Source organism: Gossypium arboreum, chromosome 9 (genome assembly GCF_025698485.1).
Source record: "Gossypium arboreum isolate Shixiya-1 chromosome 9, ASM2569848v2, whole genome shotgun sequence".
In the NCBI taxonomy this organism is placed as follows: Eukaryota; Viridiplantae; Streptophyta; class Magnoliopsida; order Malvales; family Malvaceae; genus Gossypium; species Gossypium arboreum.
In genome coordinates this window covers 43,931,740-43,944,884 of record NC_069078.1, presented here as the reverse complement: position 1 = coordinate 43,944,884, position 13,145 = coordinate 43,931,740, and the positions used below count along the sequence as shown (strand labels likewise).

The window sequence follows — 13,145 nt, the reverse complement described above, 5'->3', positions numbered from 1 at the left end:
CATCTTGGTCTATTCAAGAGATGAGACCGAACATGCGAGCACCGAGATTAGTATTGTAAATTTTACGGATAAGCGGTTATATGCTAAGTTCAGCAAGTGTGAGTTCGGTTAAGAGGTTAGCTTCTTAGGTCATGTGGTATCTCATCGGGTATTTGAGTCGACGAGCAAAATTTCAGCCATACTTAATCGAAACCTCCAAGAAATATTACCGAGGTTCGAGCTTTTTGGGACTTGCTTACATACTACCGACGGTTTGTAAAAGGATTCTCGATGATAGCCACACCCATGACGAAACCGCTTGAAAAGATGTCAAGTTTGAATGGACGGAAAAGTGTCAGAAAAGTTTCGACCAATTGAAAACTCGTTTGACGGAAGCTCCAGTACTAGTACAGCTCGAATCTGGCAAAGAGTTTGTCATCTATAGTGACGCCTCCCTACTTGGGTTAGGTTGCGTATTGATGCAAGAAGGTCGAGTTGTGGCCTATGCGTCGAGACAATTAAAGCCACATGAGAAAAATTATCCGACCCGTGATCTCGAATTGGCTGCCATCATATTCGCCTTAAAGATATGGCGACATTACTTAGTTGGTGAGAAGTGCCATGTGTATTCGGATCACAAAAGTCTCAAATATTTGATGACTCAAAGAGACTTAAATCTGCGACAAAGACGTTGGTTCGAGTTGTTAAAAGATTATGAGCTTGTCATTGATTATCACCCGGGAAAGGCTAATGTGGTTGCGGATGCCTTAAGCCGAAAATCACTGTTTGCTTTACGAGCTATGAATGTATACTTGTCCATTCTGCCCGACAATGTGTTAGTAGCCGAATTAAAGGCCAAACCATTGTTGACTCATCAAATTCGTGAAGCTTAGAAAGTTGATGAGGAGTTGCTTGCAAAACGGGCTGAGTGTGTTCTGAACAAGGAATCGGAGTTTCAAATTGATGATGACGATTGTTTGAGGTTCAGAAGTCGTTTGTGTGTTCCAAAGAATTCGGAACTTATTTCGATAATTCTGAACGAAGCCCATTGTAGCCGAATGGCAATCCACCCGGGGAGTGCGAAGATGTACAACGATTTGAAACATCGGTTTTGGTGGCATGGTATGAAACGAGACATCTCCGACTTTGTTTTGAGATGTTTAATATGTCAACAAGTGAAAGCGGAACATCAAGTGCCTTCAGGGTTACTTCAGCCGATCACGATACCCGAGTGGAAATGGGATCGAGTCACAATGGACTTTGTGTCCGGACTGCCATTGTCAGCAAGTAAGAAGGATGCGATTTGGGTTGTCGTTGATAGATTGACTAAGTCGGCTCACTTTATCCTGTCGCGTGACGGATTTTTCATTGGATAAACTAGCTGAATTGTACGTTTCTCAGTTGTGAGATTACACGGGTACCGATTTACATTGTGTCGGATAGAGATCCGAGGTTCACCTCGCGATTTTGGAAGAAATTGTAAGAAGCTTTGGGTACCAAGTTGCATTTCAGACCGCCTTTCACCCCCAAACCGATGGTCAATCCGGCGGATAATTCGAGATACTTGAGGATATGTTGAGATGTTGCATCCTCGAGTTCAGTGGTTCATGGGAACGGTACCTACCTTTGATTGAATTCGCTTACAACAATAGTTTTCAATCAAGTATTAAGATGGCGCCTTACGAGGCTTTGTACAGGCGTAAATGCCGTACACCATTGTTTTGGACCGAGCTCGGTGAAAACAAAATTTTCGGAGTGGATTTGATTAAAGATGCTGAACAGAAGGTAAAGGTAATCCGTGAAAGTCTAAAGGCGGCCACAGATCGTCAGAAATCGTACGCAGATTTGAAACGAAAGGACATTGAGTATCAGGTGGGAGATAAAGTGCTTCTTAAGGTTTCGCCGTGGAAAAAGATACTCAGATTCGGCCATAAGGGCAAGTTGAGCCCGAGATTCATTGGGCTGTACGAAATCTCTGAACGAGTTGGCCCAGTTGCGTATCGTTTGATTTTGCCCCCTGAACTCAGAAAGATTCACAACGTCTTCCATGTTTCAATGCTTCGACGCTATAGATCTGATCCGTCGCACGTAATTAGTCCATCAGAGGTTGAAATTCAAGCCGATATGAGTGATGAAGAAGAACCGATTCGTATCCTAGCTCGTGAAGTGAAAGAGTTGTGAAACAAAAGGGTTCCGCTAGTGAAAGTGTTATGGCTCAAACACGGGATAGAAGAAGCTACTTGGGAACTCGAGAACTCTATGAAAGAGCGATATCCAAACCTATTTACCGGTAAGATTTTCGGGGACAAAAATTTCTAAAGTGGGGGAGAGTTGTGACAGCCTTAAAACGACCCTAGTCGAAATGTGGTTTCGAGACCACAAAACCGAGGCATAAAAATAATTTAATATTTATTTTATTGCCTATAATGTGTGTTAACCCGTGTGTGACATTTTTTTATGCTTTGATTTAGAGTTATAAATGTGAATTTCACTAGAAAGGACCTAGTAGTAAACTTTGAAAGTATGATGGGGAAATGTGTGATGACTAATTAAAGCATGCATGCAAAACAATGGGCTTGCATGTCAAATTCCCCCCCCAATAGCTAGTGGCCGGCCATGACAAGGAATTATGGGCAAAAATCATGTCATGAAACATGTTTGGTAAGTGGGTTATGTTGGAATAAATAAAATAAGGAGTATGGAATAAAAAAATGTGTGTGTGTGAAGGCTTCTCCTCCCCATTGCCGTAGGTAGGAAAGAAAACAAAAATTTTGTTCATCCATTTTCACTCTCTTTTGGCCGAAAATACTAAGGATAAGGAGGAGTTTTGCTTCATACTTGGTTTGGAAGAGGATTAGGAAGAGGTTGGCTATACTTGCATCAAGATTAAGGTATGTTTGAGGTTGTACCATGAGATTCATGCATGTTTTTAGTTGCTAGCTTGATGTTCTTGTTAGCCCATGGTTCAAATCTTTATTATGTCATGGGAATGAAATTCGGCCAAAGTGAATATGGTGTTAATGCCATTGCATGCTAAATATCAAGCTTGATAATGATACATGTGATGGAGGATTGAGGATTCTTAGATTTTCTTTTAGCATTTTTTTTGAATGAGATACTAAGTTCTTTGTTTTACCATGACCAAATTGAAATGGTATGGTGTTGTGGTATTCAGCCATGTTATATCCATAAGTATGATTCATGCATGTTGCATGGTGAGTAAGATTTAAGCTTTGGATATGTGTATATATTTGGATATAAGCCACTTGAGAATTCGGCTCTAGCATATATATATGTATATATGTTCGCATTACGATGTATTGGTATGACATATATGCTATTTCAAGGTGTATATTTGCTTGTGATGATGTCTCGATTATGAAGTAAATGAGAGATGTGCAATGAGTTACGATATGTAATGCGTTAGTAGTAAAATGTATGCTGTTTTTGTGTGGTATTAAGTGTATAATTGGCCTCAAATTGGACATGTATATTCGGCCATATGAGGGGAAATTGGTGTGCATGCATTCGGTTAGAGGCAAGCATATTGATATCTATTCTTGGCTTAGAAAATTCGGCTAAGAGGAATATTAACTAATGTGTTGAGTTCGATTCATGATTTCGTACATATGCGACTTTGATGCCTAATGAGTATATATATTGGCTAAGTATCTTGAATTCCTCTTTCGATGCTCACATGATAAAACCAATTTATTTGTTAAATTAAGCTCAAGAGCAAAGGGGAGCTAAATCCGATAAGGGGAAGGAAAAAGTCGTGGAATAGCCGTCGAAATCGTTCGACCACATCCGAGGTAAGTTCTTGAGCAATAGAGCTTAAATTCTGAATTGATTAGATCATGTTTAAAGCAAATTAAAATCATGCTCTTTGTGTGTGGCTATTGAGCGAAATTACAAATGTGATAAGTGACTTGTGTCTGAATTTTGCTAATGAAAATGAAATGTGAATGTGTTATGGTTTATTGATAAATGTACATGGTTATTCGAATGATATCCGGCTAAGTCCCAAGGCTTTGTGCTAAGTGACTAAATTCGGACTAAGATCCGACGGCATACGTGCGAGTCACTAAATCCGGACTAAGATCCAAGGCTTTCGAGCAAGCTACTAAATCCGGGTTGAGTCCCGAAGGCATTCGTGCGAAGTTATCAGAATCGGGCTATGTCCCAAGGCATTTGAATGTGTAGCCATATCCGGTTAAACTCAAGATACGTGATTCAAGAATGAATGAACTTGCTGTAAAATTTCAGCTAATACGCTTGAAAATTCCAGCAACGAGGTATGTTCGTATGTGCTTTGGAATAGTTGATTCCCTTCGAATAATATTCGCTCAATCGAGAAATGAGCTTTCAACATTTGGCTAAGATGAACCCTTATGTATAAATATAGGGGTTGGAATGTGAAATAAGTATGATATTGAGATTTTGTGCATTTGAAATTATCCGTTAGCTATATGAATGTTATGCTTTTGTTGTGCTGGAATCCCTTGCTCTAACTTACTAAGCATAAATTGCTTACTCCGTTTCTCTGTTTCTCTGTCTATAGATTTTGGCTCGTCAGCTATCGGACTCGGGATTTCAGGAAGTCGAAGTCTCCCACACAATCAAAGTCCCTTTTTTGGTTGGATTTTGAAATGGCATGTATAGGACTACCCTTTTGTTGCGTTTTAAGTACTTTTGTGATCTATGTGTGTACGACCATGCGAAAATGGCTCGTAAAAGTGGAGTATGGCATTAGACCATTTGTGCTTATGTATATATGTATGGTTTTATGATGTTACTACGGACTGAATGGAAGTGTGAGCAAATGATCAGCCATTGGAATGGCTAAAAATGATTATATATGGACCTATGTATGACAAAACTTTAGTTGGTCCATAGAAACCACGAAATAGGTAAGGTTTACCTGAAAAACAGATGCTGACAGCAGCAGTGGTGTGGATTTGAAAAATAACTAAAAATTGTATGAATGGAATTAAATAGTGAATAAATTATGTAAATGAACCTTGATGAATCTACTTTCATATGGAAGAAACGAAATGGTCATATGAATTATATGTTAAGAGATATTAAAGTTCTCGTGAAACAGGGCCAGAACGGTTTCTAGATCCCCTGTTCCGACTTTATAAATTCATTTTAAATTAACCAGAGATAATTAGGAGTCATGCCATATATGTATAGATTCCTCTCTGAGTCTAGTTTCTATAGAAATAAACGACATTAGCATTGAAGCCCTGTACAGGGAGATATCCAATTCGTAACGCACGAAGGTCAGTGTAGTTGATCCCTGCAACAGGGGAGACTTTAACTAATAAACTGTACTAATTGGCCGTACCAAAAATTCTAGAAAAAAATATGTTGATGGAATTATGAGTCTTGTTTCAGGGAAAAATTACGAAACTGATTTTCAAGCTTTAAAACTCAAGATATGATTTTTGAAGCGACAGTGATGCAGTAACCCGCTAGTCTGGAAAATTTTTATGGACTGTGAAAACAATTTAGCTGAGTTTGTGTGCACCTTGTGTTCGACTCCGGTAACGGGCTCGGGTATGGGGTGTTACAAAATGTCTAACTTGCCAGCAGGTTAAGGCTGAGCATCAGTTACCTTCGGGTTTGTTGCAGCCAGTTAAGATTCCACTTTGGAAGTGGGAGAGAGTGACTATGGACTTCGTTAGTAGGTTTCCCCTGACACCTACTAAGAAGGACTTAGTGTGGGTCATCATAGATCGATTGACCAAGTCCACCCATATCATACCAGTTCCTGCTGACTACTCTTTGCAGAAGCTGCCTAAGCTGTATGTGTCTGAGATAGTGAAACTGCATGGGGTACCGGTTTCAATAATATCTTATAGGGATCCTTGTTTCATATCTCGGTTCTGAAGGAAGTTACATGAAGCTCTGGGTACAAGATTGGACTTCAGTACTGCGTTCCATCCTCAGATAGACAGTCAGTTAGATAGGGTGATTCAGATACTGGAGGACACGTTAATGAGTTGTGTGATTGATTTCTGAGGCAGTTGGGAGGATTACCTACTGCTCGCAGAGTTTGCTTATAACAACTTATCAGTCTAGCATCCAAATGGCATCTTACAAGGTATTATATGGTTGTAGGTATCGTACAGCTTCATGTTGGACTTAGTTGGTCGAGTGGCGTGTTCTGGGCCCTAAATTAGTTTCTGATACTGAGGATAAAGTTAGATTGATTCGGGATCGACTGAAAGCAACATCAGACAGACAGAACTCCTATATGGATCTGAAGCATAGAGAGATTGAGTATTCTGTGGGGAACTTCATTTTTCTCAAGGTCTCACCATGGAAGAAGATATTGAGGTTTGGACATAAAGGTAAGTTGAGCCCTAGGTTTATCGGGCCTTATCGCATACTGAAACCAGTGGGACTGGTTTCCTATCAGTTGGAGTTACCTCTAGAGTTAGATCGGATTCATGACATGTTCCACATTCTATGTTGAGGCGCTACCACTCTGATCATATTATTTCGGTTGAGGAGATTGAGGTTAGGCCAGATCTGACTTTTGAGGAGGAACCGGCTCAGATATTAGATCGTGATGTAAAGGTTTTAAGGAGGAAGTCTATCCCATTGGTTAAGGTTCTTTGGTGTAATCATAGCTCTGCGGAGGCTACGTGGGAGCCTGAGGATGTGATGCGACAATAGTATCCTCATCTGTTCTGATCAGGTAAAATTTTGGGGCAAAAATTTTCTTTTAGGGGGTAGAGTTGTAACACCCCAAAAACTTTATTTATTTATTCATTTATGTTTGTGGCACAAAACTGTGTATCTGCTTCAATGGTTATGTGTTCTGGGAGTATCTGAGAAGTCTTGGGTTCAAGCCTTGGCTTGTGCAAATTTTTTGTTTTAAATAAATAAATCCCTGTCTCTAATCAGTAGGTTTATAAATAAATATGGGTATAACATGTTAGAATGGGCCTGCTCGTCTGGTGGTTAAGTAGAGTGGCAAAGTACTGGTGGACTTAAGTTCGAGTCCTGGTATGCGCAATAGGGTGTTTTATTTTACTGCTAGTGCCGTGAGGGTGTTTTAGTCTAATCGAACTACTAAAGAGTTGTAGTAGAATTTGAATTAGGTGGTTGAGGGAGGGGTGGATGGTTTTGAGGGATTTGGGGAGGAAAATATGGGAATTTGAGGATAGTGGGAGAGTTGGTGTCGAATTTGAATTCTTGTCTCTCAAGATTTCAGATTTGGATGGTACTTTCTCTCCATTTTAGTTTTTGCCGACTATTTTCACTTCTTGGAGGCCGAATATTGCTAAGGGTTCATACTAGTATCATTATTTTTCTTCTATTTTGACTTTGTTCTTCCCTACGGCAATTGTTCCACCCTCTTGCTTATCAATTTTCTCTTCTTCTCCTACTCCTCTAGCAAACGTCCTCATCTTGCTTTCTTTGGCCGAACACTCTTCCTCTCACTCTCACAACTCTTTCGGTTTTGGAAATTTTCTCTCTTTTCATCTTGTTTACTTTTTCTGCCGATTTTGCTACCTACAATCACTATTTTCATTTTCCTTCTTCTTATTTATTTATTGTGGTTAAGTGGTCGATTCTTACTAGGGGTGCGGTTGTTCTATCTTTTTTCTCTATCGAATCGTTGTGCTTTTGGCCTTCTTTTTAGGTTGTAAGCCTATAATTTCTTTCCTCTATAGTTGGATATGCATTTTCGGTAAGTTAATTTTCATTTTGCTTCAAACTAGATATGTGAATACTTATTAATAGGGGTTCGACTAGAATGCAGGTACTAACCATGGAGCTAGTGATCACTCTTTATCAACGGTTTAAGTTTGCAAGGCATCAGTTGTTCAAACAAGGCAAGTGGCAATCAATCTTTCAGATGAGTGTTTTGATTAGGGGTATAAATGAGTTTGACAAGGATGTGACATTGAGAAAATCCCGTTTGAACCTTAGGAATAATTTAGGATACAATGTGACATGTCACTAGGAACCACGTGATTTATGAGCTCATGAGATATGTGACATATGTTTATATGGTTCCGAGTGCTAGTCTTGTATGTCTTACCTGTGGCTAGGTAGTCCGGCATGTGTTGCGAATACCTGACAGCTTGTGTGAGCAGCCCGTGTTGCTACGTCCTGACCGACAGCTTGTGTGAGTAGACCCGTGAGTAATTCGAGAATGAGCTTTTATGTGTTATGTGATATGAGGTAGCTTTTGTAACAACCCGAATTAGGACCTAGTCGAAACAATGGTCTCGGGACCACAAATCCAAAGTTGGGAAAATTATTTTTATTATTATCATGAAGTTATAGTATGATTATATTAGTGCATGAAAAATTTTGGGAGTTAATTTTAATGTTTGTGAAAAAAGACTAAATCGCATAAAAGGAAAAAGTTGAATTTTATTACCCAAATGTGTTAAATAGCTAGAGAACTAAAATTTAGGGCTTTTAAAGGGAAATTATACCCTTTTTAATTGTGTTGGCCGGCCATGGGATGAATTTTAAACAAATAGTCAAGGTTTAGGTACGTGATGTCATGATTTGGTGAAAATAATGTCTAAAATCCTAGCTATTATTTTTCTTTTTCTCCATCCCTTCTCTCCACGAAAAATATCAGCAAATATGGAGGTTTGAAAGGTGAAAATTTGCAGCAACTTATTCCTCTCATAATGTAAGTGATCTTAATGATTTTTACATTTTTGGCATGCTTGTGTCATGGGCTTTCAAATGATAGGACTATTTCGAAAAATGGTGATAAGTCTAGAAATTTACCATAAGAGAGTTTATGTTATTTTCTAAAATTTATGGAATAAAATGACTCTTAGAAGACTTCTAAACAACTTTTGTGAAAGGTGTTAACATGAAAACACCTAAAGGGCTTATTTTGCATAAGTTGCAAAATAGGTGGTAAGTGTGTGAAATAGTGAGAATTTGGGGTTGCTATAAGAGTAAAAATGAGTCGGTTAGGCCTAAGATAAGACGAAATTTGATAAAAATCAAATTTCGAACATAACGGTAAAATGGTCAAATTGCCAAAGTCTAGAGGCAAAATAGTCATTTTACCAAAAATAATGAATTTATGACTGCCTAATTGTAATTAGTGATTAAATGAGTGCATTTTTTATATTATAGATCAAGATTTACCGAATTCAAACCTAGACCGGGGGAAAGTCAAGCAAATCGACTAAACAGACTAGTCGAGTACATTTTGTAAACCAAGGTAAGTTGTATGTAAATAATAAAACTACATTGTTAATGTATGTATTCAAATTGTCATTGAATTGATATGATATGAATTGCTAGATTGTGAACTGAGAATGCACATTAACAATTAAGATAGTGGAAACATCTAGTTGGGACCCTAGGGAACAAACTGAATATTCATGCCATAACATTCGGATTTCTTGTGTGCCAGTGTAAGACATGTTTGGGACATACATCAGCCTCGACGATGATAGCCAGTGTAAGACGTGTCTGGGACATGCATCGGCTAAGAGTTGTGCTAGTGTAAGACATTTCAGGGACATGCATCAACACGTATGTACGAGAGTTAGTATAAGACCATGTCTAGGACTTTGCATCGGCCTCGATGATGATAGCCAGTGTAAAACCATGTCTGGGACATGGCATCGGCAACTTATCCCATGATTGAGGCTTATAGAATATCCGGTAGTATTCCGAAAGGCTCAACTTTAAAAGTTATGAAAGTGAGATAATAAGGAAAGTATAATAATGTTGTAAGTGGTACAGGTACCTATTTGGTATGCATGAGAATGAGCATAAAAATAGAAAATGTGACTGGAGTAGATGGTAATGAGTAAGTCAAGCTTATGCCTATCTTTGTGTTATGAGTATGATGACTAGAGGTGAAATTGTTGTTGTATATTTATTTATATGAAACTTACTAAGCTTTATGCTTACTCTCTTTCCTTTCCCTTTTCTTTCAGTGCCGATTTATTTTCTCAAGGATCTCTTAGAGTCAGAGATATCGATCACACTATCAATCGTAATACTCGGTATAGTTGGATTTATATTTTTGATTATGGCATGTATAGGGCTAGACCTTATTGTTTTGTGTCTTTGAGAATTGACCAAATGTGTTGGTCTAAAATAGATTCTACTCTTTACATTGAGCTTTGAATGAGGGCTTTCATTTTGAATCTATAAAAGATGCATCTTCATGGTTGAATGAATGTCTATTATGCTTGTTTTGGTATTGGTTGGTATTAACATGAAAATAGGTACAGTAAAGTGGCAAAGAGACTTGGTAGATAGCCTCATATTGTCCACATGGGTAGACACACGGGAGTGTGCCTAGGCCGTGTGTGATACACGGTCAACCTCATGGGAGTGTGAGAAGGTCGTGCATCCCTCTACCGAGAAATTTCAAGTCAGAATGCATGGTAAGGGTCACGCGGGCAGAGACACGGCCGTGTAGAGGACACGGCCTAGTACACGAGCGTGTACCATGGTCGTGTGATGCTGATGTTAGAAACAGAATGCCCAGGTTTTTGCACACGGGCTGCGCCACGGGAGTGTTGTAGCCGTGTGAAAGGACATGGGCAAAGGGCACGGGCGTGTGTCCAGGCTGTGTGAAGTCTGCACTTGTTTTATGAAAAATTGTAAAAATTAAATTGGCCACACGGGTGCAGGACATTGGCGTGTCCCAAACACACAGGCGTGTGCCCTATACCCACACAGGCGTGTGGAGCCTTAAAGCACGAAATTTTTTAAGTTTTTCTTGAGCCCCGATTTGGTCCTGAACCACCTTGAATGTTTGTTTTAGGCCTTGTAAGCCCAATTAAGGGATAGATTGCATATGAAATGAAAAGTTTTAAATTGATAAAAATTTTATGGCTCGATTTTCTAATATTGGTTGAGTTTAAGTCTGGTAACACCTCAAACCCTGTCCCGACGTTGGATACGGGTGAGGGGTGCTACATTTAGTGGTATCAGAGCTATGGTTTTGTCTGTTCTAGGACTAACCTGGCTAGAGTACGAGTCTAGCTATACATGTCATAAATATATTGATAGTGTGATGATTCTTAACGATTATAAATTTTGTTTTCATATAGTAAATGAATACTAATAGAACCACAGCGGATGACGTGAAAAGTAATGAGCCAGCTCCCGCCGAGGGGACCGCGCCAGTAGAGAGCGAGCCCGTGAGTATGGGCAAAGGCAGAGGGGCTAGAGAAGCCTACCTCCGAATGATGGATGCTTGGTATTCGGAGTTTATTTGTGTGAACCCAAACACTCCACCTTCCCCACCTCCTCTGATTCTTCAGTATGTCCCGGTAGCTCCGTAAGGTACGAACATGTTTAGAAGAGAGAAGCCTCTATTGGACAAGATCAGGAAATAAGGGGCCGAGGAATTCCAGACTAATTTAGATAATGACCCAGAGAAGGCAGAGTTTTGGTTAGAGAACACCATAAGGGTGTTCGATAAATTATCATGCGTAAAGTGTGCAACGTCACTCCTATAGGATTTGGCCTATTAGTGATGGAATACTCTCGTATCTGTAGTGCCAAGAGAAAGAGTAACTTAAGAATTTTGACAAGAAAAATTCAAAAAGAGATACATTAGCCAGAGGTTCATGGACTAGAAAAGGAAAGAATTTTTAGAGTTGAAATAGGGTAATAAGACTGTGACGGAGTATGAGCGTGAGTTTGTGAAACATAGCAGGTATGCGCGGGAATGTGTATCCACTGAAGCTACCATGTGTAAGAGGTTTGAGGATGGCCTCAATGAAGATACCCGAGTATTTGTGGACATCTTAGAAATAAGAGAATTTGTGGTACTCTTGAGAGAGTGTGCAAGGCCGAGGAGCTGGTGAAAGAGAGGAGGGCCATTGAGTCGCATGATTTAAAAAAAAAGACAGATGGGGAAAGCATATCAATCCTCATCCAAGAGATCAAAAGAATTCACTACCCGATCAAATGCTTCAGTGGGGTATTTAAGGAGAAACAAGAATCAATAGAATATGGCATCTAAAGTCCAGACTACTTCGGTCGCCAGTGTTGGTAGCACTCGGCCAAATAGGCAAGAGTGTCCGCAATGTGAGAGACGTCACTTAGGCGAATGCCGAGTAAATGAGAGGGGTTGTTTCAAGTGTGGGTCACTTGACCACTTTATCCATGATTGTCCTGAGATGGACAAGAGAGGAAGAAAACAAGATATGAAAGCAAGTAGTGCTCCCTTGAAGAGTAGGCCACAAAAGAACCCCGGGAGTGGGACTAATGGAAGAGGCGCGTCAAGAGATGCCACGGCGAGGTCTGAAGGTAGAGTGCCAGTGAGGACCTATGCTATATGTGCCCAGGAGGAGGCAGAGTCTCCCAATATGATCACAAGTACCTTTTCTATCTATGATATAATTGTTGTTGCTTTAATTGACCCAGGATCTACCCACTCTTACATTTTTATAGAATTAATACCTCGTATGAATATGATAGTAGAGTCTACCGAGTTTTTAATAAAAGTGTCTAACCCTTTAGGCAAGCATGTTTTAGTGGACCAAGTATGTAGAAATTGTCCTTTGAAAATTAGAAGCCATTGTTTTTCGGCCAATTTGATGTTGTTGCCATTTAAGGAGTTTGATGTAATCCTCGGGATGGATTGTTTGGCCTCTCATGGTGCTGTAGTAGACTGTGAAAGAAAAGTAATTGAGTTAAGATGTGAAAATAGGGATGTTCTTCGAGTTAGACCAGATGAGTCAGATAACCTGCCTATCGTAATATCGTCATTGACTGTTGAGAAATATTTGAATAAGAAGTATGAGGCTTATTTAGCTTTTGTACTAAATAATCAAGAGTCAGAGTTAAAGATTGAATCAGTGCTAGTAGTCTTTGAGTTCACCGATGTGTTTCGGAGGAATTACCTAAATTACCTCCAGTGAGATAAGTCGAATTTGAAATTGAATTGGTTCCTGGTACGACGCCTATCTCGATCACTCCGTATAGGATGGCTCCAACGGAGCTGAAAGAGTTGAAAGAACAGTTGTAAGATCTGACAGATAAGGGCTTTGCGAGACCGAGCTATTCTCTGTGGGGTGTTTCGGTACTCTTTGTGAAGAAGAAAGATGGGTCGATGATATTATACATTGACTATAGGCAACTCAAGAAAGTGACAGTGAAGAACAAATACCCTTTACCCAGGATCGACAATT

At 39.6% G+C, this 13,145-nt stretch overlaps 1 protein-coding gene across 1 annotated transcript in view; it reads left to right on the top strand.

Moving 5' to 3' along the window:
- The window catches only part of LOC128280435 (uncharacterized), a 47,656-nt gene extending 40,990 nt beyond the window's left edge, over positions 1-6,666 (top strand). Inside the window, exon 2 of the mRNA XM_053018581.1 lies at positions 6,465-6,666. Coding sequence (XP_052874541.1) covers positions 6,465-6,666 — 202 coding nt within the window. The remainder of the gene's footprint in view (positions 1-6,464) is intronic.
- The last annotated feature ends 6,479 nt before the right edge of the window (positions 6,667-13,145 follow it).